Below are 24,845 nucleotides of genomic sequence, written 5' to 3'. Positions count from 1 at the left end.
CTCAAAGGCCTGGTTCGGAAGTTCGGTAAAAAAAAGTATGTTTGTATGCAATGCGTGAGTGCGATGACTACATAGATTTAAGTATAAAATCAATAAAATATATATTGGTTAGTGATTGTGCACAAAGAGAATTCCACTCAATATCTTTTAAAATCCACTATGATAGCTCCCATCTTGTCTTTGATTGAACTGTTATCAACTTAAGAATATTTTATTAACATAAATATATTTTTTCTTGATAAAATGAGGGGGCATTTTGAAGCTAAACTCGGTATAAAAGTGTGGTGGAATTACGTATTGCCGTAATCGATCGTGATCGTAATCGGACCTAATCATTTTGTATTCAATAAAGAAAAAGAACCAGACATAAATTCATTCCTCGTAAATGACAAAGTATGACAGTTTCGGTCTCGTGTTTGATTAAATTTTTATCATTTTCAATTTTTTTATAAACATGAATAGGCCTGGGAGTAAACATCGATTGATCGAATGGTTCGATTGGCATGCCGCCAATCACCAATCGATTAGCAAAATTTACACTAATCGAATGTTCGGCAGATCCCGATTATGACGTTGGGATACCTCTAATACCCAAGTAATAAAAATAAAATGACAAGAAAACAATGATGACAGCTGTTTTTTACAGGTTTAAAAATGATGTTACCGAGGTAATGTTTCAAAAATTATCAATGATTGTATCACATTCACAGTTACATACCAACATGATAGCGCTCCGAAAATGTTAATCCCACCCGACCTTGCCCTCATACACAAAATAAGTCATTGTGTGCGTGCACAATAATAAGTAAACACATAACCAGCTCACTTGAGCTGATTGGACCTTCGGATAGCCAATGAAACTTTGGGAAACAAAGAAGCGGAAGGCATGTGGTTCCCTTATCAGGAAAGGTCATGACTTCAGAAATGAATTGACCCCTCCCCCATCTGTGTGTGTGTGTGCGTGTGAGGGAAAGAGAGAGGGAAGGATAGGGGGTGGGAGCCGGAGAATTTCTTTCATGTTTCAGAACAATGCAACCTTTTTTATATCCCCCTCAAGGCCTCAACCAATGAAAACTACATTCCAACACGCGCCCGCCTTCACCAGTACTTTCTCGACTAGTCTCCAAAAATAGACCCAGTTATACATGTAGGTTCAAATGATAAAAAAAATCGTTATTTTGAAAGGTATTTCACATGAAATATTTTTTTTTAATACATGTGTAGCATCGTGGGCAGTGCCACAAGTGGAGGCGGGGACATGGTGTGGGCAAGGGATGAAAATTTTCAAGTGAAATGCTCCACCTGGGCTCAGTCTCAAAGAATATACTTCATGAATGAGTTGTTTACGTCTTTGGACTCGGCGGGGCTGATTCATTTATATGCAGGGGTGTGGCACTTGGAGGGATGAATGCATAATACCAGGGTACCAGTATTAATTTAGGAAAGATTTTATCATTGGGACAATAAACTGAAAGATTTGATCTCATTTCATGAAGTTTCTTTTGATATAAAAAAATCATGGAGAAGGGGGAAAAGGGCCTCATTTATGCTAAACATGTGACTTTGATGGAGATTTCTTCATGGGGGGGGGGGGGGAGGGGTCACCATAAAGTAGGACAACTATTGTGACTTAAAAAACGTAATTCCCGACGAACAATCGAATCATTCAATTATTTTTCCAGGAAATAATCGAATGGTAATAATGACAATCGTCCCAGGCCTAAACATGAATATATTTTTTCCTTATAAAATGTGGGGACATTTTAAGCTTAACTCAGTTAAAAAGTGTAGTTGAATTACGTATTGCTGTAATCGGATGTACATTTAATTGAAAAGACATAAATTAATTCCTTGTGACTGACAAAGTAATGGTAAAGTATATTCCACCTTCTGAAATTTCCATATTAATATGAAAGATAAATAAATAAGAGATGAAGGAATGAGGGTGGAAAAAAACAAAAAAGATAAAAATTCAAGCCAAATCAACGCATGTTCCCTGATCGATGTTCGGAAATGGTTGGTAAGTTGAAACAGGAAGTCCAAACAACCTGCTCTCGGTCGCTATTATACAGGTAAAATTCGTATTCCAAACTTGAAACGTTTTTCCATTGTCAATATTTTCTTAAAAGTGGTTAAATCTGGCCAATTACTGAGAATGAAATGATAAATTATCAGTTCCGTCTTAGTTCTGACGATCAACGCCGAGTGATTTCACAACACTAAAATATGCAGTACAGTCCCATGTACTCATTTTCGTGTTAGAAATATGTTTGAAGTCACGTAGCGTCGATCTTTCTGGACCAAGAATGGACTGATATTTATCTTTTTAAAGTAATTCATTGACCAGATTTTACCACTTTTCAGAAAATAGGGACTTTCTAAAACACTCGTATTCTTTGGAATGTGAATTTTACCGGTATAATAACAGTTGAGTGGAGGTTGTTTGTCTACTATTTCGACATTCCCGATCAACACTTTCCAATTTGAGAAGCTGCGTTGGCAATGACATCGTAATCGATCATGATCATAGCTACATGAAATAATCGTGAAAAAAATATTCTGATCTTTGTAATTCTGTTTCTGTCCTGATTCTCTCGTTATCAATATTTTTTCTTTTGATTTTTTTTATTTTCATTTTAAAAATGAAAGTAGAAATGACTTATTTTTTGTTAATTAAAACAAAAGAAAGTTCAACAATTATCTTAACTATTCTTTTTAGAAACAAAATTTATTATTAATACATGACGGATCATGCACGAGATTACTTGTTTGTAGGTTGGCGGTCTTTATTTTTTATGTGTTAAATTTAATTTGGCATTTATTGCCGAACCCCGAACGAACCAAAGTTCGGAAAAAAATTGCCGAACCCTGCCGAACCGAACCGAACCCGAACATGCCGCCTGACTTGCAGCACTAGCTGCAAGGCTAGTCGCAGCAAACAATTATTTCTTGAGAGTCTTTTAAATCCTAAAATAGAATAATGCCCTGTAAATTAATATACTGGTATTGATCAAGGAAATCAGAGTCGTGTCATGACTACATACATGTATGTAAATAGCAATTTCTACAAACAGACCTTAAAATAGCAAGAAAACTACATGAAATTGAGCATAAAGAAGTTGATCCTAGCAGACACCAGACTATTAATGAATAAATGTTCAATATTTTATTACAAAAGTACATGTAATTGGCATGCGGAGTGTGTGAAGCAGCAAAAAGATACATATAATTGTGTCCTGGAAAGATAGTACCCTTTCAATTACATGCCAATGCCACACTCGCGCACACCATACTTTTGCTACACTTGTCTCAAAGACCTGTTTGTTGATTAAAGTTCAGTCGGGGTCTGTGACTGAAGACTATACAGTTAGTGAGTGCCAGCCACTTGTTTACAAAAGAAGCAATATTTGCTCGCATGGAGACGTGCCTGCGCAGAGCTAGAGGATTGACCCCTTTTCATTTCACCTTAAGTTAGTCTCTGTAAGGCTCTAGTTAGCTATTAATAACAGTATCAATTATCAAAGTTGCATTGGATTGAATGCTTGTCATACATGTACAGTATTTTGCAATTAAAACTACATTTTCCACCATTACGACTGGAAAAATCAGGTGCACGACACGCTGTACATGTACATGTACTTGCAATCAGCAAAAAGTACCCTTTTTTACACATTGTCAGGGTCTTGTACTACTGTATGTAAGGGGAGTTTAAAATGCTGTTCATCCTTTATTTGTATTAAATTGAAAATTCATATTTTACTGTTCGAAATAGACATTAGAAATGGAATACTCTGAAAATTTGTTTTGCCCAATTGATCAACGAGGCTCTATCGGTCTATCCCTTTAATTGTTGAACGGCAAACAGGGTAGCAGCAACTCCCATGTTACGTCTTTTGGTCTGGCGCGGCCGAGGTTTGAAGTTTTGCACTCCCGACCTTCTGGCTGTGAGACGAATGCTCTACTAATACCCCTTTCATAAACCCATCCTCCAATTATCCGTCTAAGAGTAATGCAGATAATTCAATAAAAATTGCGTTCACAAACTCCGAAAATAATCCACACTTTTTTTTTACGAGCGCCCGACCTGAAAAAGGCGGATAATTGTCATGGCAACTCCACACGCCCCCCTCCGATGGGGTTGCGTTGGAAAAGGGTGACCTTGTGATCGCACCATGATAATTATCCGCATTACTTTGGAAATGCGTTCATAAAGTCAAAATCTGGTCCCGATGCTGCTATTATGTGGATAATAGCAGGATCGAAATAAATGTGGATGACTCTGGTCCTCCTCCAATTTTACGACCAAATTACATGTATGCGGCTATTATCCGCATAATTAGGTTTATGAAAGGGGTATAAAAACCATATAACTGAGCCAACACACCCGGTTAATTCATCTTTCTATAATACATTCCTCTCATACTCTTTATGCTCTCTAGGTTTCTGTTGGAATGTTTAGAGGATCTTGACTCCAGTCTTCGGAGGCTTAACTCCAGACTATTCCTCATCCGAGGCCAACCAGCAGATGTCCTCCCAAGACTTTTCAAGGTAAATAATCAATTGCCACTTGGTCTAATGATTAAACGCCACTACGTCTAAAACCTCATCGCCTCATGTGGCCTCGGTGTCTCCGAGCTATGCTTAAAGGGGAAGTTCACCCTGAAGAAAACTTTGTTGTAAAAATAGTAAACAATATTGGTGAAGGTTTGAGGAAAATCCGAGTAAGAAATTTATTAGAGTTCAAAGTTTTGGATTTGTGACGTCATAATTATCGGATGTGAAATGATTTGTTTATTGATATAAAACAAAAGGTACAATGAAAACATTTTCGATTTTCTGAGAAAATGACATTTCATTGAAATTTTACCATTCGCTATGTACATGTAGGAATGCTGCTCGCATATGACGTCACAAATCAAATAATTGAAATTCGATTAACTTTTTAATTATTTAATGAATTTTTCTCAAACCTTCAGCAATATATTTTATTATTTTTTCTGCTATTTTTACAATAAACTTTTTGTCAGGGTGAACTTCCCCTTTAATGCCTATATGCTAATGATTACAATTTTGATGTAGTACAGTATAAAATGAATTGCTATATTAGGTATAATACCACAATGGCTAAATCCCATTTGGTCTGTAGAGCATCAACAAATTTGTCCAAAATCACTCATTTTCCTCCCAAGAAATTTTTCAAGGTGAAATGCCATTTGGTCTAATCTGGGCACTGTTTGTCTAAATATCCCATCTGGTCTCCTTTCGTTTGGTCTACATGTATCTACAAATTTGTCCAAATTCACTCATTTTCCTCTCAAGACTTTTCAAGGTAAATAATGAAGTGCTATTGGTCTAATCTCAAAATCCCATGTGGTCTACTCTCCCATTTGATCTACATCTACATTTATCATCTACAAATTTGTGCAAATTCACTCATTTTCCTCCAAGACTTATCAGGGTAAATGATACATTGCCATTCTGTGTAATCCCATTGTTTGTCAAAATCCCATCTGGTCTCCTTCCATTTGGTCGATCATCTTCAAAGTTGTCCAAACTTAAGTTCCTCTTAAAGTCTTAAAAATAGTATGTTCTTTCTTTCTTTTCTTTCTTCTCCATTCGTTCTATTCTTTCTAAAGCGCATAAAGACCTGATTTTATCATGGTATATTAGCTATATAAGCAATGTTCTATTATTATTATTATTGTTATTATATGTGAAATGTCATTTGGTTTATTCCACTAAACCCATGTGGTAACCTCCCATTTGGTCTATATTTTGGGGGGACCAAATTCACTTTTCAAGGTAAATAATGAAATGCCAATTTGGTCTATAAATCTTGCAGTCAAGCTTTATAGCTTATAGTGGTAAACCCTGCAACCTTCTAACAATCGATATATAGAAAATGCAATTATGTTCAATGTTTTGCTTGTCAGTTATATGTATATTATTATTGTATTTTCATTGTTCATGTGTTGATGAAAAAGTGTCGCAGAAACCAATAAATGAATGAAATGAATGAAAGATTAAACCAGAGTTCATCAAGATACGTGCCAATGTCACAGAGTATATGTCAGGTTTCTGATCACATCATCATTTCTCATCCTCTGTTTAGGAATGGAAGGTCACGCAGCTGTCATTCGAGGAGGACAGCGAGCCGTTTGGAAGAACTCGAGACAAGGCAATCAGCACCCTCGCCCAAGAAGCTGGAGTCAAAGTTATCTCCCAGGTATCGCATACGCTCTACGACCCCCAAGAGTGAGTATTGAGCTGTTTTTCTTGATTGTCCTATGACTACATGTACACCCTCGCGCAGGGAGCGAAGAGAGCAGAAAATTGGACCCTGATGGGGATTGAGGGGGCGGAATCCCCAAACTTTTGGATGTAAAATTGATCTGTGTACAATGTACAAGATTAAATAATAGCATTACACAGGGATCTACATGTACATGTACTGTTTGATAAAAAAACACCTTGACACCTCACAAAGCTCCAACTTAAGGAAAAATTATATGAATAGGATAAAATGTATGACATTTTACATCTGAATTCGTTAAGTTGTGTAATTACGTACTTCAGTCAAAACTTTAATCACATATAGAATACTTACTTACATGTATCCAAGCATGAAGATACACCACATACATGTATTGTATGATATCAACTATTTGGGAGAAGATACTCTTTTTTGGCCAGATAAAATGATTATATAATATACTCATATGTTTTCCTTATAATTGGGATTTTATGAGGTGTCAAGTTTTTTTTACTCGCAAAGTGTAATTAATACCTTTCACAATTCTCGTCGAATTTCAAATTCAAACAGTGCATGTATCATGATTGAAAACGCAAATACAGTTCGGATATTGATTATGGCAAACAATGTGTGTGTTCAATGTCCCCATTCCTCGAGGTGATTTAAGTTAAAACATCAAATCTCATGGGTTAACAGTCCCCTATGATTTGCCAATCAGTGAGGAAAAACTTTATTATTTTTCACAAGAAGTAAACAAAACAGGAAGAATGAAGAGTTTCAAAATGAGAGGTTTGAGCACGAAGTACCGTATAACCCCTCCATTTCAAGTTTTCAACTGATAACTAACAGTGATGGTATCTTTTGGTAAACTTGCTCCCCCCCTGTAAAAATACTTTGATGCATGTTGCCCCTGCATACATCCTTTCAAACAAGTTTTACTTAAAGGTATTGTTTAACTTTGTTATCAGCCGATTTAAAAAATTCTCAAACCAAGATGAAACATGTGTACAAGTGCATGTATTAGAACTAATAAACCCTGAAAACAACCATTATTGAGAATGAAAAGCTAAAACTACAAGCCAAACCCCGATTTTGCAAATAGGTGTCTTATAGACACCTAAATAGTACACATAAGTGTATGGGATGAAATTAATATGGTGTTTCTGGTCACTTTATATTTCAATTTTTGAAGCGCTATTTTTAATTATTTTCGAACGCAAATTTTCCTGGGCTTCATTTTTGTAACATATCACAGACACAAGTGTGACCTTCTAGCTCATATTTTTTAAAAGTCAAACCAATGTTAACCAATCACTTTAATATTAGAGTTACTTTCATATTAAAGATGCTTAAAATCAACATTTATTTAATGGGGGGTGGGGGGTGCCAAAGTTAATAGACAGGTACATGTATGTAAATACTTTTAAAAAGAGAAGCAAACGTGGACCGGTACTGTATGTAAACAGCCCTTTAAAGGGGAATCCAACCCAAATAAAAACTTGTTTTTATAAGGAAAAGAAAAATCAGACAAGTTGATTGGTGAAAGTTTGAACAATATTGGACAAACAACAAGAAAGTTATGAATTTTTAAAAGCTGTAAATATTGGTAATCACTATATTCATGGAGACTTCAAATTGGCCGCATATGGGATGTGATAGTGATGTAAGGCAAGGACTACTCTTCCATGTACTCCAATACACATTATGGCTAAAATGTCATTTTTCCCAAGTTTTATTTCAAATTATATTTTTCTTTCATGAGGACATAAAACAATTATACTCCCTGGGTTATATTTAGATTATACTCCTGCCCGGGGGAATGGGTACTTAGGAGAAAACCACAAATCCCTGATAATAAAGTACATGGCCTATGGGAAAGTTGTCCTTGCCCCTTGTCATAATTTAATTACTCAATTGCCAATTTGAAATCTACATAGTATTAGTGATCTCAATTTTAAAGCAGCTACATGTATAACTTCCTTATTACTTGTCCGATTTCTTTCAAACTTTCACCATTCTGTTTAATTTATTTTTCTCCTTCCCAACACAACTTTTATGGCCAAGGCTGGATTCCCCTTTAAGGAAAAACATGGGGAGACACGTGACTTGTGATATTCTAGAAATTTATTCTGCTTCCCCCTGTGGGCTTTGTTTACCAGCCAGGCACATGTAATACCATGCTCAGCTCACAAAAACGCTAAAGAGCTCCGCTCTCCAGATAAAAAAAATACAATTTGATTAGGAAGCTACGTGGTAAAATCCAGGCACTGTATTTTTTTGGTTATCTTTAGGGCATGGTGACATTTCAATTTGGCAAATTACCATAATTACATGTACAGTGCACAAATTTATTTTAGAAGAATTCAAAAGGAATGATTAAGGCTAAGTAATCAGTCTTCCTAGCATCATAAAGGGAAAGTTCTCCCTGAGGAAAAGTTTATTGTAAAAAAAGCAGAAAAAATTATTAGATATCAATTGGTGAAGGTTTGAGGAAAATCCATCAAAGATTTGAAGTTATCATAATTTTAGGTTTTTGATTTGTGACATCATATTCATGTAAGAGCAACTGTCCCATATGTAATATAAAATGCATGAATTTCAATTTGCTTTATGATGACTACAAATTGGACTTCAAAAAATTGTCTGTTGATATACTGGAGGTACAATAAGAAACATGATAATTTATATTTTTTGTTTATTCATACGTTGATTAAAAAAAATCTAATACATGGGAAGCTGCTCACACATGATGTCACAGATTTAAAATTTACTATTAAAGTTACAATAACTTTTTATTTCTTTATGGATTTCCCTCAGACCTTTGGCAATATTGAAGAAAAAAATCTGCTCTTTTTTGTATAATAAACTTGTTATCAGATTGAACTTCCCTTTAAAATCAATTGATTACGGGGGGGGGGGGGGGGGGCGATTCAAGGGCAGGCCGCGAGGACACCTCGGTTTTCCAGACAGCCAACAACACGTTTGGAAAATAAAGACTGGGGACCTGTCACCTGTACGTGCATTGTCAATGGCAAATGCCAGCTGAGCTGAGCCAGTTCAGACGTATTGAAGCCTCTAAATATTTTTTTGTATTGCTCCTTTGTTCCAATCCCTGTTCTCTTGTAAACATGATTGATCATATTGTCTGGATGAGCTGTTGCGTGGATCTTTTTTTTTGTCATCACGCTGTCTTAAATAAAGAAATTCAAGGGAAAGAGCTTATTGCATTGCAGTCTGTATAATCATGACTGCCAAATTCATGTTCATTGTACTACTGGCTTTCAGTAATTGCTTGATACTGAAAAATGGAAAAGAATACTGGTGGTTTTTCAGTTTATGTGTATTGTCCAATGGTATTTCTGTGAAAATAATGATTTTCTTTTTTTTTTTAATAAACTACTGATTTTCAGGCTTTAAGATACTAAAATGTTCTTGATCAGGTTGGCATGCATCTCTGGTATCATTTAATTCCTCAATATTCATTCAATCTATTAAAGATAAATCCAGGATCTTTGTGATCTTATGAGATTACTACTAGATGAATTAACAATATTTTGAAGCCTCTCTCCTTTTCTTTTGGTGATTTTCAATCATTGAAAGTCTAAAAACCCTGTTTGTCCTATTAAAAGTCAAACCTTTTTCATATTTAAATGGGGAGAAGGATTGAGTATAATGGATTGCTACAGTACACACTGGCATACAGAGGGGAGGGGGGGGGTGCATGGACCCCCCCCCAAAAAAAAGTTTCGTGACCAAGAAAAAAAAGGATAAAAGGAAGAGAAACTGTGTGAAATATGAAATCATTTTTTGAACATCATATAGATCGAAATCTTTCACAGCTCAATTTTTTTTACTGTAATGTCAATATGATATTAAAGCTGATTTGATTTTCATTTTATTTTTTTAAGGAAGAAAAATCTTTAATAGCGACCCTCTTATGTGCAAACAAGTTTCCCGCTCAACTGTATTTCATCTTCTGTATTTCAGGATGATCTGTACATTTGATTTTGTAACTTTCATACTGTGTATCTTTAAACCAGTTTCACCACCTTATCATTTCAACAGGGAGAATGAAAAGGACGAACTCGTCTGAGTCGTCTCTCCCTCTCTCTCTTCTCAATTCCCACACCTCTCACTCTCCCTCTCTTTTGAAAGATTGTAAATCTGCCGCACGATATTAATACACAGAAATGTCACAGCATTAGTGATGGCTGGATGTAGTTTGCAAACCAGGAGTAATATCCAATCAATTATTCATGAGAATTTATGGAGGTAAATGTAATCCATTTTGCAAAATATAAAAACAAGTCTTGATTTTTTTCCATTGGTTGCTTTCTGTCTTTAGAAGTTGGGCCCCATTTAATAAATTTTCCAATTTCCATTTGTTGAAGTACTAATTCATGAGTAAGAGAGGATGGTGATTATGTTCATGGTAAAGTGAATCAAACGCGTTGTGAACATGTAAAGGGCAAATTGTACATGGAAGGAGATGCAATGTACATTAAACTTAGAAAAGCAATGTGGGGGCCCTAGTGGGCCCGGGGGAGGGGGGGGGGCACTCAGTACATAATGCATAGTGGGTATGGGCCGCGGAGGGGACCCCCATTTTTACACTCAAATTTCTGTTCCAAGGCATAGCATTTTCTTCTTATCGAGAAAAAGGAAAGAAATCCGCTCCAAAGCTTCGCAATTTTGGTGAAAAGCGGCCGCAAAACGCTGTCCGACCATCGCCTCTGCACTAGCACACCATAGGGATGCATGTACGCATTCACACACAGGCAACCCATTCCAAGGACCCCCGTTTTCACAAACATAATTTGTACTTTCCGAAGCCTGTTCCGAGGACACTCCTTTTACAATAAGCCAGCTCCAAGGCCCTCATTTTTTTTGTCTCGCACGCAGCACATACCTACTACTTTTTTGGTTGAGTACCCCCCCCAAGTTATAAATCAGAGGAAAGAGTTCAAAATTTTGTGAACGACTTATCGTGTCACAGTCACAGACAGAGGTTTCATAATTTTATCTGTCCTTTTGCTTTTCTCCCTCTTTCACCATCTCCTTCCTTATTTGCATCATTCTACCTAGAGCTCTCTGTATAAAACTCTCCCAGACCCTTGCTCTCTTGTCTGTGTACATTCAAATATGCTGCTTTATCGCCTAAAGTGCTTTTTCCCCCTTTGTTTTAATTATATTCATCTGTTCTCTCCTGTCTAGAATCCTTGCACTGAACGATAATGAACCTCCGCTAACGTACAAACGTTTTCAAGACATCATCTCGATGATGGGTATACCTGTCTACCCGGTCGATGCGCTCGAGGCCGAAGATGTCGAGGGACTTGAGACTTTCATCGACCCCAACCACGAAGATAAATACGGCATTCCTACCCTTGAAGAATTGGGTAAGTAATTATTAAAAAAAAAACTCAGGAGTTTTCATTGATGAGTTTTTGTCTCACCTGCGAAGCAAAGTGAGACTATAGGCGCCGCTTTTCCGACGGCGGCGGCGACGGCGGCGGCGGCGGCGGCGGCGGCGGCGGCGTCAACATCAAATCTTAACCTGAGGTTAAGTTTTTGAAATGACATCATAACTTAGAAAGTATATGGACCTAGTTCATGAAACTTGGCCATACGGTTAATCAAGTATTACTGAACATCCTATTAGAGTTTCATGTCACATGACCAAGGTCAAAGGTCATTTAGGGTCAATGAACTTAGACCATGTTGGAGGAATCAACATCGAAATCTTAACCTGTGGTTAAGTTTTTGAAATGTCATCATAACTTAGAAAATATATGGACCTAGTTCATGAAACTTGGACATAAGGTTAATCAAGTATCACTGAACATCCTGCATGAGTTTCACGTCACATGACCAAGGTCAAAGGTCATTTAGGGTCAATGAACTTTGGCCGAATTGGGGATATCTGTTGAATTCCCATCATAACTTTGAAAGTTTATGGATCTGATTCATGAAACTTGGACATAATAGTAATCAAGCATCACTGAAAATTTTGTGCAAGTTTCAGGTCTCATGATTAAGGTCAAAGGTCATTAGGGTCAATGAACTTTGGCCGAATCGGGGTATCTGTTGAATTACCATCATAACTTTGGAAGTTTATTGGGCTAGTTCATTAAACTTGGACATTAGAGTAATCAAGTATCACTGAACATCCTGTGCACGTTTCAGGTCACATGACCAAGGTCAAAGGTCAATGAACTTGGCCGAATTGGGTGTATCTGTTGAATTACCATCATAACTTTGAAAGTTTATGGATCTGATTCATGAAACTTGTACATAAGAGTAATCAAGTATCACTGAATATCCTGTTTGAGTTTCAGGTCACATGATCATGGTCAAAGGTCATGTAAGGTCAATGAACTTTGGCCATGTTGGGGTTTTTTGGTGAATAACCATCATATCTCTGTAAGTTTATTGGTCTAGTTCATAAAAAGTGGACATAAGAGTAACCATGTATCACTGAACATCTTGTGCGAGTTAGAGTAGTATTCAAAGTCAGCACTGCTGCTATATTGAACCGCGTGATGCAGGTGAGACGGCCAGAGGCATTCCACTTGTTACAAATTGTTTTCGATAATTTTTGTAATTGACTTTTGATGAATTGTGGCTCCATGTTCACATATAGAGGAGAATTTGGATCATTTCCTCAAATCTGATTGGTCGCAAAGAACTCTGTGATTCCTCTTTTGTTCAATTGGGTTCGGTGACAAAATTTGGAAGGGAGAGCAACCATGGATGTTAATTCAACATGACACACCTGTTATGACTGTATGATTTGTTCATGCAGGAAATTGGCGTGGGGGTGACGCTCCATTTTCAGACATGTCACCTATGAAAATATGAAAAATGAAAAGCAACAGTAAAGATGAAAGGCATTTTGATTTAAATGTTTCATTTTACTAAAACATAAAACATTGTAATTTTCATTTCATTAATTTCAAAATTGAATCTTTTCTTTCCTACGTAAAAGTTTTTAAGCCAAAATATTTACAATCAGAGGCAAATTGAGCGGGATGCTTGAAAGCATTTGTTTTTTCAATTTGTTGGTCTGCAAGTCTGAAAAAAAAACCTTGTTTGTCACTGGTAACAACCGCCCCCCCCCCCATTAAATCTGGCTTTATGATATCAGTAGTATGAAACAAATGTTTCGCATCCTTTTTGTGAATTCAGGCCCACATCTAAATTTGTGGTCAATCACCTTCTATGTTGCTTTGTTTGTTCCATTTATCATTGATTTATTTATGACTGGTATCCCTTTTGACTGGTATCCCTTTTGACTGGTATCCCTTTTAATGATACTTCATCGCAGCATGGAAAGTATTGAAAACATGGGAGTTTTTTAGCGAAAAAGGTGAATGACTTGTTGAAACAGCATTAGCGTGAATAGCAGGGATACATGTGCATCTCAAGTTGCATCATGAATTCAGGAGAGCATTTTATGAAGGGACTTGTCGGACGTTTTATAGGACAGTTACCATAGAAACAGTGCATCTCAGTCAATCAATATCGAGGAAAGATGTCAACACTACAGTTGTGCATGTTTGTTCAAAAAAAGATTCTAGATATGATGTGTATTCATACATCATATATTGAATAAATTCATTGATTTCTTGACAATTTAGTGTGTTCTCCTTTGTTTTCAAAGGACATTTCGCAAAATTCCTTAAATTGAAAAAAATTATGACACTTATGGATTTCCATAGAGATACGATTGATTTGATCAATCGTAACCTTTTGTAAGACAGGGCCACTTGTCAGACAAAAATGGTGATGAAACGCTACCCTGATATCTTCGTGAAGTAGATGACGTTTATAATGATAGCTTTTAATAGAACCAGATCTGCCTGATATTTATCCTTACGTTTTCCCCATTTTCTGAAACGGGGTTAAAGGGGAAGTTCACCCTGACAAAAAGTTTATTGAAAAAAATATCATAAAAAATAATCAAAGAATAAGAATAAAGAAAGTTTGAGAAAAATCGGACAAATAGTGAGAAAGTTATGAGCATTTGAATATTGCAATCACTAATGCTATGGTGATCCTCACATTGGCAATGCGAAAGGATGTGTGATGTCACTGATGAACAACTTTCCCTTTTGTGGACTATAAAATACCCTCAAAATGTCTCTTTTTGCTTTTTCTTATGATGATACAAACTCTTTATCCATGATTCTGTTTTCACACAAGCTATCTTGTTCCAATGGTTTCATTCTCCTTTAAAGATTTTTAATTCATGCATTCTATATTACTGTACATAACGTGTAGGGCAGCTGCAACATCATAAATCCATAACTTTAAATTCTAATAACTTTGATCTTTAATGGATATTCCTCAAACTTTCACCAATGTTTTTTTTTAATGCTATTTTGTGCAACAAACTTTTCTTCAGGGTGAACTTCGCCTTTCATTGTACAACATCATAGTGTACCTGTATGTGACATTATTTGTTTTATTTTTTATTGTAGGGTTTGATCAGGAAGATGTTCCTCCTCCTATGTGGATAGGTGGTGAGACTGAAGCCAAGCAGAGACTTGATCGTCATCTTGAAAGGAAGGTAAGGTACTATGGTGGAGGAGGGAATGTTGACTGCCAGAACATTTAAAGGGATGGTCCAGGCTGGAGGTATCTATATTCCAATAAATAGAGTAAAATTCACAAAGTAAAATGCTGAAAATTTGATCAAAATCGGATAACAAATAACAACGTTATTGAATTTTAAAGATTTGCATTACTCCATTGAAACAGTTCTTGGCATGTCTTTATGAATATTCATTAGGTGGGCTGATGATGTGATATCCCCACTTGTTCTTTTGTATTCTTTTATATGAAATCAGGTTTATTAAAAAAATTTCTGCTAAGAACTAAAACAGTTGGATTGACAACTTATTAGGTGCATCAGTTATTTATTGCTGCAACTTATTTCATCATAATGGAGACACATCATTTTAATACACATGTTTGAAAAAAAATGAAAAATTAATTATTTCATGTAATAACATAAGAAAAGTGATATCAACAGCCATCCTAATGAAAATTCATGATGATGTGCATATAACTTTCACAAAATATTTACAAACTTTAAAATTCAATAACTTTGTTATTTGTTATCCGATTTTGATGAAATTTCCAGCATTTTGCTCTGTGAATTTTACTCTATTTATTTAGATATAAATATTTTCAGCCCGGACCATACGGGTTCTCCGGGCTGAAAATAAATATACAAATAACGAATTTTAATGAGTGCAATGGACAGAATACTTCATGACGTTAAAGATGAAATTATTCATTCAACGAGGCATAGCTGAGTTGAATGGTTCATTCATTTCATCTTTCACTGAATGAAGTATTCTGTCCATTGCACAAATGAAAAGAACATTCATTGTGATTTAGTTTATAAATTCTTTTTCTTATTAGATTCATGAATTTCAATACAAAATATGCTCATGCAGTGCAAGCTCGGTCTGTTGATTGTCGCATACAACATGCGCTGCAAGCACGTGGGGTTGTGGTGCCTGCAGTCTCGAGTTCTTGCGTGCAATGGACAAAATTGTATGGATCCAAAATTGCATGGTTGATGACGTCATTGTAAAAAGGGCTGAATGATCGATATCAAACAACCAATCAAATGACAAGGATCTATCTAGTGTCATAATCTAAATAGGGTAAAATTCACTAAGCAAAATGCTAGAAATTTCATCAAAATCTGATAACAAATATAAACAAAGTTATAAATTTTTGAGTTCAGCAATATTTTGTGAAAACATATTCATTATGAACATTGTCATGAATATTCATTCGGTGGGCTGTTGATGCCATGTCCACACTTTCCCTTTTCTTATGTTATTACCTGAAATCATAATTTTATATTTTCATATTTTCATGTGTATGATATGTTCCCCTTATATGATAAAATATGTTGCAGTGCAATGATAATCTGCAACTTATGATCATCTGGGGGCATTTCATGAAAGGACTTTAGGACATTTTATCCGACAAGTCCCATTTTATACGACAATTACCATAGGAACAGTGCCTCTCAGCCAATCAAAATCATGGAAAGATTTCAGATCTGACCACTTGTCGGATGAAAATGCTCCCTGATCCATAAAATCAGTTGTAGACCTTTAAGAATTGTTTCTATCCTGTCTTTTTTTGTAATTGGTCGAATGCCAATTTGTCCAATTGCCAACTCGTCTACTATCATTTGGTCTACCATCAGTTCATCCACTATCCATTATCTACATGTAATTGCCATTTCGTCCACTCACCATTTCCATTAATAACCAGATGGTCCAACAGCCATTAAGAGTCCATATACCATTTGGTCTATTGGCCGAAATAAATGAAAAGAAACTGGTTATGAGACGAAATGATCATACATGTACCCGAACTGGTGATTAGACAAAATGATGATTGGACCAAATGGTTGTCAGACAAAATGTTGATTGACGGAATGGCATTAGACTAAGAAGGTAGTATAGACCATGTGATGAGTGGACGAGTTGTCAATCCATGAATCGGCAATTTACTGTTAAGATAATGACTTCCTACAGACTCTGGATATTTCACAGCTTTCATGATCTTTTTTTTGTCACAAGTACATGTTCTCTTTTTTTGTATTGATTGGATGGAGGAGGGAAGGAATGTATTGATTTTCCTTGAATATCACACCTATCTACATGTACAATTATAGGATTTAAATAGCATTCGTTTCTCATGCTTTATCCTGTTGTCTGAAACATCCTTTAAGTAAGATAAAATTGTTCATCAATTTCTCAAATTATGCGTCTGTGGGCGTCATTTCTTGACGTATACACGTCTCTTCCCTGGAGCGAACCTGACCTAAATGATTTTTTTTTTATTCAATGATTTCTGTTGGGTGCCTTGTCATGCATTCCAATTAGATGTTGCTTACTGTGGAAGTTTATACATGTACTGCAAGAGCTCTCTGTATTTTCACAAACACTATCGGAGGCGGAGAATTTTGATTAGAATTTAGATCGGCCCTGGATAAGAAACCTAAAATAGTTCCTGATTTTAGTGTCTAGAGGCTCTGATGTTGTATTTTATTCATGAAACACTGATGACTTGAGATTTGAAGGGATTTTCCAGTTCAGATATTTTCCGTGAAAGTTATTCAGATCTCTTTCTCTCTTTCCTTTAATCTCTATTTTTCTTTGTCTTGTTATATCTTTTGTTCTCTTTATCTTTGTCTCTCTCCTATCTCTCTTTCTATGTAAAATTGTCATTTTTCTTTTCCCCCTTGTTTTGTTTTCATCTATGTGTTTGTTCTTTCTGTCTTTCTTTCTCTCCTTTCTTTCTTTTTTTCTTTCTTTCTTTCTTTCTTTCTATCTTTGTTCTTTCTTTTGTTCTTTCTTTTTCTCTCTCTGTCTGTCAATATTGGTCTAGTATTTGTCTTTATGCTCTGAATATTTGTCAGGAAAAATACCTTGTGTTTTTTTTATTAGGAGCTCTTCTCTTATCTCTTTGTTTCTTCCTTTTCCCTTTCTTTTTTTTCTTTTTCCTTTTTTGTTTTTTCTTATCTCTCTTTTTCTTTCTCCTCCATCCCTTTCTCCTTTCCTTATCCTTCCTTCTTTCATTTGCTTCTTTCATTTGCTCTGTTCCTGATTCTCTCTCTCTCTCTCTCTCTCTCTGTTCATCTCTATCTTTGCCTTCTTGACAATAAAGATCAGGAGAAATACCTGTTATTTTCTGATTGGAAATGATAAGGTACATGTGTCGCGAAGCCCTTGCAATATTTCTCAACAAACAAGTTGAAGAAAATATGGGCAAATGAGTGGGTACATGTACATCTACTTCTTGATTATTACTTAAATTGCTCACACATTTCTCCAAGGCCTGTAGGTAATTTGCAGTGCGAAAGCACACTGTAAAAAGTGTGGTTTTAAACAGACACCAGTTGGTGTTAATAGAGGACCAAACCCCGAAGTGTTAAAATTACACCCTAGAAATTGAACATAACACCAAAGAGTGTAAATGTAACAACCAAAGGTGTTGTTATAACACCTTTGTGTGTAAAACTAACACTACCAATTTAACACTGGTGTAAGTTAACTGGTGTATGTGGTGACGTGGTCCTCTACATGTATGTACACCGGTTAACACTGACCACAGTTTTTGCTGTGCATTCATGGTGAAATCAAATTGCAGCTTTTAGTCTTGAGGCTAGAAAATTATCCAAAGCCTTTGCTTTCGTAGGAATGTGAAAGTCTTGTTGCCCACTCATGTTAATAGAACTTAAGTCCAGTACAACTTTAACTAGATGGAAATATGCAAGAAATAAATGTATTTTATATATACCTTAATTCCTGTATGAATAATTACTATTACCTCACTCAATATTTCCCCCTCTCTATCTCTCATGGTTTCTATTTTTGCTGTATTAGCCTTAATATTGCTTTTCCTTTCTCTTTCTACATTAATCTCGGTTTCATCATGGATCCTACTAGATCCATGGTTTCATCCAGTCTTTCATTCTCATTTTCAGCCTTTCTGTTTACTGTATTCAACTGTATTCATACTATCTGTCTCAGCTCATTTTTTCCGCTTCCTCTTACTTTTCTCTCCATCTTACTTTTCTCTCCTACTCTTGCATCTCGCTTAATCTGCCTCGGTTTGCTTTTTTTGCTTTTCAAGAATCTTTCCCTTTCTCTCTCAATCTATGCCTTGGAGAAGATCTGGGCCCCGTTGCATAAAAGGTACTATTTTGGTAACTTTGCCATCAGGCTCTGACAGGCCCATTTCATGTAGTGCAAATTACAGTTGCAGATGGTAGCATTGCCATTATGGTACATGGAATCACCATGGAAACAAGGCTCAGGAGTCGTTCACAATTAAGGTTTCCATGGTAACAGTAGAACTTATTAAATTCATAGCAAATTTTATACTGTGATTGTAAATCTATACATACAGCATGGGAGATTGTGCAATAAATATCAATTTATAGCTGAATTGCTTTTTTTTTATGTAACATGCAATCAATTGTAGTTTATTGGATACCAATTATAAAAAATAAAAGGACACCATTTTGTGAACTAATTTTTGTTTCTATTTTTGTTCTCAATCTTAGGCATGGGTCGCCAATTTTGAAAGGCCCCGGATGTCTCCCGCCTCTCTGATGGCGAGCCCCGCCGGCCTGAGCCCCTACCTCCGTTTCGGTTGTCTCTCTCCAAGAACTTTCTACTGGAAATTAACCGAGCTCTACCAAAAGGTATGTGGTGATATTTATAGGCAATTGCTCCTGCCTTCATGTTGTCTAAAATGTAGGGTTACAGAACTGCAATTAGGTTTAGGGTACTCCTGAGGAAGCCACTTCCATTGATAAATTACGGATACCAGGCGCGGCCAAAGAAGCGTGTAAAAAGAATCTTTTTCAAGATTGGGCATGTTTTGTACATAACGTAATAAGAATGTCAAAAACACAAATACTGAAAAAAAGGGTATCTCGGAAAGCTATGTGTTTATGGTCAAATTTGCCTATAAAAAAAGACTAAAATGCTTAATAAGGGATGTATTTTTTGCCCCAACACTATGTGTTAAGAGTTTGATTTGAGCGAGGTGTGGGAGACGGGGCAGTACTAAAACTAAAAGTAAAGCTGACGTCCGTGGCGTAACAATTGAAATGTCGCTATACTTGTTTAGGGGGTCAATTTAAAGAATAATTGTCAAGGGTACAGTTCTGTTTCCAATACTTGTTAAGGATAGGGTTTCACATGCCCCCCCCCCCCCTCCCCAGGAGTCGCTCAAATATTTTGTGTAATAGAGTGGGCTATCAATAGACCAACTGGTCATGAGACAAATGGTCATAGACGAAATGGTGATTTAATAATAATAATAATGGTGGCTACTTATATAGCGCACAGGTCCACCTTTCGGTGCTCATGGCACTTTAAAAAGGCACTGCTATTATTATTACCCCGGCTAAACTAGGCAACCGATCAAGGCGCACACAGCTTTTTGAGGAATTACTTCCTGCCGGTACCCATTTACATCACCTGGGTCGAGTGCAGCACACAGTGGATGAATTTCTTGCTGAAGGAAATTACGCCATGGCTGGGATTTGAACCCACGACCTTCTGTTTCAAAGTCCGGAGACTAATCCACTGGGCCACAATGCTCCGCTGAAGTGAATTTAGATGAAGTGAAAATTTGACAAAATGGTTCTTAGACAAATTTTTGATGACAGAATGGCATTAGAATGACAGTAGACCAGTTGGCAGTAGACAAATTGGCAACTTCTTGATTTTTGATAGCATCGTTCATTGCCGGAACAAAATAGCTAAAAAGAATGTTGGCTTTTATTAATGAAGTAAACAAATTCTAACTTCTCACCCCACTGCGTGAACCTATGTATTCAGGTCACTAATTTGAATTTTCAGTCTAATTTAAAAGGCAAATCAGTGAAGCAAATGTTGTTACATTTGTAGATAATGGTGGGTGTTGCAACTGATAAAAATCTGTTTATTACATCAACGCTTTTCAGCCTTTTTCTTAGGGGGGGGGGGTTACTGGAACGCGCTTTTGATTGTTTGTCGTATTTGTCGATAGGTTCATGTACGTCATCAGTTTCATATCATCTAATAAATAGTCCACTGACGCAATACAGCTTCCGCTTTTAAGGCGATAAACCAGTTAACCACACCTTTATTTTGACAATCCTTGTATCCGGTCTTGTGCCCCGTCTTACAAAGAGTTGTGAATGATGAGATCATCATCAACTATACAGAAGTTAATCATTGTAACAATTTTCATACTGGAAATTTGCATAGTGGTTTGATTAAAAATGAATAAATGGCTTTTTTTTTTTACTCGCTGTACAGCTGCAAAATGTGATAAAAGCATTGATTGAGGTTTTTGGGGGGCTCTTTTCTTAATATCCAGGGCTCTTTTGAGTATTTTCTGAGGAGAAATCGCCCAAGTTCCCCTAAGTTGAAATTGTTTCCCTTCGCAACAGGAATCCTGTACATGTTATATGTATGTCCTTTCTGTTGGAGATTCGCAAAGCTCTGATTGCCTGAAACAAAGCGTGTAATCTAAAAACCGCTGTCGCCTTCTAAAGTTCAAATTAATGAATTGTTGGTTTAACTTTCCTCATCCGATCTTATTGGTGCCATAAATTGGTCTACACATACATATTATGCCTGCGTGAGCGAGTATTATCACCTCCATCTGTTTTGTGGGTCTATTTTTGGAGGTTTGGAAACGTTATCGACCCATTATCATGCAAATGACAATGATTTGTTGTGTGCTAGAAAACTTTGCTCTCGCTGGTTTTCGGTTCGATGATTCCTATCTTGCTTGTGAATAATTTATACCTGGTATCTGGTCCTATTTTTGGAACCAGAAAAACCTGAAATCAGAAAAAAAGTTGGAGTCCTTATCATGACCATTGAAAGGTGGGTGTAAGAAGTTGATGATGATCGCAATAAAAGTTCAATTTTATACGATCGACCTCAGAATCACTTATTGTTTTTTAATACCAATTGTTTTTTAAAATTGTTATTATATACCAGCAGTGATTAAGATCTCTTTATGAGATGAAAACAAATTGCATCTTATCGCATCCTAAAAACTGGTAACCCAGCCCGCATTATGAGCAATGTTTTCAGAAAAATTGAAAATTCATTATTTTTAAAAATATTGTTTTTTGTTGCTTTTTCACAAGTTTCAAGCAAGCAAATACTTTGTACATGTATTTCCTTTTTTTTCAAATCAAGGGGGGGGGGGTGTTGCTCACTCTTAACATATTTTGCTCACCCTACTTAACCCCCTAGCAAACTGGAGATTGACTCAAATTTGAAAGTCAGCTTGTATGTAAATTTAATTTCAGATTTTCAAAAAGGTGTTTGGGCAGGAGAAAGATAATGTTAAAGGAGAATGAAACCATTGGAACAAGATAACTTGTGTGAAAACAGAAAAATCAAAGAAACAGATCAACAAAAGTTTGAGAAAAATCGGACAAATAATGAGAAAGTTATGAGCATTTGAATATTGCGATCACTAATGCTATGGAGATAGCAAATTGGCAATGCGACAAAGATGTGTGATGTCACTTGTGAACAACTCTCCCCATTACTTTAGCCTATATTTCACTTGAATTGCCTCTTTTATCACATCTATCCATAGATCATATGTTCTTTCTATATGAGGGCATGTAATACATATTTTTTAAGAATACATCATGGATAAAGAGTTTGTATCATCATCAGAAAAAGCAAAAAGAGACATTTTGAGGGTATTTTATAGTCCACCAAAGGGAAAGTTGTTCATCAGTGACATCACACATCCTTGTCGCATTGCCAATGGGAGGATCTCCATAGCATTAGTGATTGCAATATTCAAATGCTCACAACTTTCTCATTACTTGTCTGATATTTCTCAAACTTTCTTTATTCTTCTTTGATTTTTCTTTTTCTACACAAGCCTATTTGTTCCAACGGTTTCATTCACCTTTAAGCTGGAGACACATGGTCTGGGCGGGAGATATCAAGTCTCAAGCGGGAGAACGGGAGATTTTGTGAAAAAGGGCTTTCGGTGGGAGATCTCCATGGTAGTTAGGAATTCCTTGAATGCTTGAGCACCCGATCAGGGTAGCTGTGCTAAAATCGTGGTGATAGTATGCGGGCTTAGTATAAATGTTTCATGTTGTCATTATTTATTATTTTTCTTTCAGGTTCGCAAGACGACACACACTCCATTATCCCTCCACGGTCAACTCCTTTGGCGTGAGTTTTTCTTCACAGTGGCCTGTAATAACAGCATGTTTGACCGCATGGTGGACAACCCCATCTGTATACAGATTCCGTGGGATAAGAACACAGCTATGCTCAACAAATGGGCAAACGTAAGTTGATGATTTTGTGTTTTCCCCAACTGAAAACAGTTTTTAATGTGTCATAAAGTGTTACCATGGTAACTGCCCTGCCTTTGTATCTACAGATCTCTCGTTTTCTTATTTCAGCCTTCATCTTTTCTTCTCTCTCTCTCTCCTCCCTTTTCTTCCTTTTTCAACTTTCTGCTTTCCTTAACTCCCATTTTCACCCTTTCTCTCCTCTCTGTTTTTCTGTCTCTCAGAGATGCCAAGTTAAAAAACCTGGTTGGTATTTCATAAAGCTGTTCATAAGTTACAAGCGACTTTAAGAATGACTGAACCTTTCTTTATGCGCTATCATTGCCCGTGAATATTTTGGTGGATACCCCAAAAAGGATCACCAGTCGTTTTTAAAGTCGTTCTTAACTTATGAACAGCTTTTATGAAAACACCCACTAGGTGGGTGTTCCTAAAAGCTGTTAGCAAGTTACAAGCTACTTCACAAACGACTGGTGACTTAAGAACTATATCAACACCAATGAAAAATCTAGTGTGTATCATTTTCCACTAGAAAGGATTATCAGTCCTTCGCAAAGTCGCTCGTAACTTATCAACAGCTTTGTGAAACACTACACAGCGATGTTAGGCAGGGAACCTTGTCTCGGCGTGAGAGGACAAGGCATTGTGTATAATGTATTTGAGTATAGGCTGGGCATTGTGGCATGTGCCTGTAATACAAGCTATGTGGGGAATTTAAAAATTGATGCAGAGGATCAAGGTTCGAGCCCTGGTCACGTCTTTCGGATGGTGACATTAAAGGTTGGTCCCAGACGTAAATAATCATATCTGATTGAGATACATCTGACAAAACTCAAATACGCACACACACAGAGGCTCTGATACAGGTATTAAGTTGGGTGTAGGGTTGTCCTGCCCTGCTCGGGCCAGTAAAACGGCTAAGATCTCGGCTCTCTTTACTTTGTGTTGTCCTTTATTTTGCACTGTTCTTTCATCGCTACTTTTTCAATATAGTGATGCAAATCATTACTCTCTCACTTTTTTCTTTCCATCTCATACAAGGGCGAGACGGGATATCCCTGGATTGATGCAATCATGACCCAGTTGCGTCTCGAAGGTTGGATTCATCCGCTGGCCCGACACGCTGTGGCTTGCTTCTTGACCAGAGGTGACCTCTGGATCAGCTGGGAAGAGGGTATGAAGGTCAGTATCGGTCAATCTTGATCACTGGTATCTTTTAGCCTGCAGGCACGGACCTTTGTTTTGGGGCATAGTGCACAATGCAGGGTCTGAACTAGTGAGCGTAGCTTCACTCATGGACCTGTATTCTGAAGTCAGGTTTAATTCAAACTCTGGTTTTAAGTTGTTGTTTAACTATGGAAAGCCAGTTGTTACATAAATCTCTAACAGTAGAGGTTCAATGTATCAGCCCAATTGACTCCTAAAACACTATTGACTGCCTGGGAAGGATAACATTACAGTTGTCTTCACCATTAAAGAATTAGTAAAGAGCACAGCAAACATGAGAAGCAATCACTGTAAACAAAATTTTGAAATGTTTGGCTTCCCATATTTTAATTTAACACAGAGTTAGACCATGGTCTAAGTTAAAGCCCGACCTCAGAATACGGGCCATGGCTGTGGCTGATGCCTCTTATTATACACAAGACAGAGAGTTGGGAGTCTAGTCTTCACCTTAGACTTGGTATTAATTTGTTAAACTGT

General features: G+C 36.6%; 1 protein-coding gene across 2 annotated transcripts in view; it reads left to right on the top strand.

The window, feature by feature from the left end:
- Positions 1 to 24,845, top strand: part of LOC121406199 (cryptochrome-1-like) — a 39,104-nt gene that overhangs the window by 3,653 nt on the left and 10,606 nt on the right. Inside the window, exons 2-8 of one of the 2 annotated variants that reach the window (XM_041597221.1) lie at positions 4,440 to 4,548; positions 6,113 to 6,255; positions 11,468 to 11,652; positions 14,737 to 14,825; positions 19,362 to 19,502; positions 22,965 to 23,135; positions 24,183 to 24,323. In XM_041597221.1, the coding sequence (XP_041453155.1) occupies positions 4,440 to 4,548; positions 6,113 to 6,255; positions 11,468 to 11,652; positions 14,737 to 14,825; positions 19,362 to 19,502; positions 22,965 to 23,135; positions 24,183 to 24,323 (979 nt within the window). Of the gene's footprint in view, positions 1 to 4,439; positions 4,549 to 5,798; positions 5,803 to 6,112; positions 6,256 to 11,467; positions 11,653 to 14,736; positions 14,826 to 19,361; positions 19,503 to 22,964; positions 23,136 to 24,182; positions 24,324 to 24,845 lie in introns of those variants that run through there. The other variant, XM_041597222.1, reaches the window with a different exon arrangement.

This window comes from Lytechinus variegatus, chromosome 19 (assembly GCF_018143015.1).
Source record: "Lytechinus variegatus isolate NC3 chromosome 19, Lvar_3.0, whole genome shotgun sequence".
Lineage (NCBI taxonomy): Eukaryota > Metazoa > Echinodermata > Echinoidea > Temnopleuroida > Toxopneustidae > Lytechinus > Lytechinus variegatus.
This window is presented reverse-complemented; position numbering and strand designations above follow the sequence as displayed.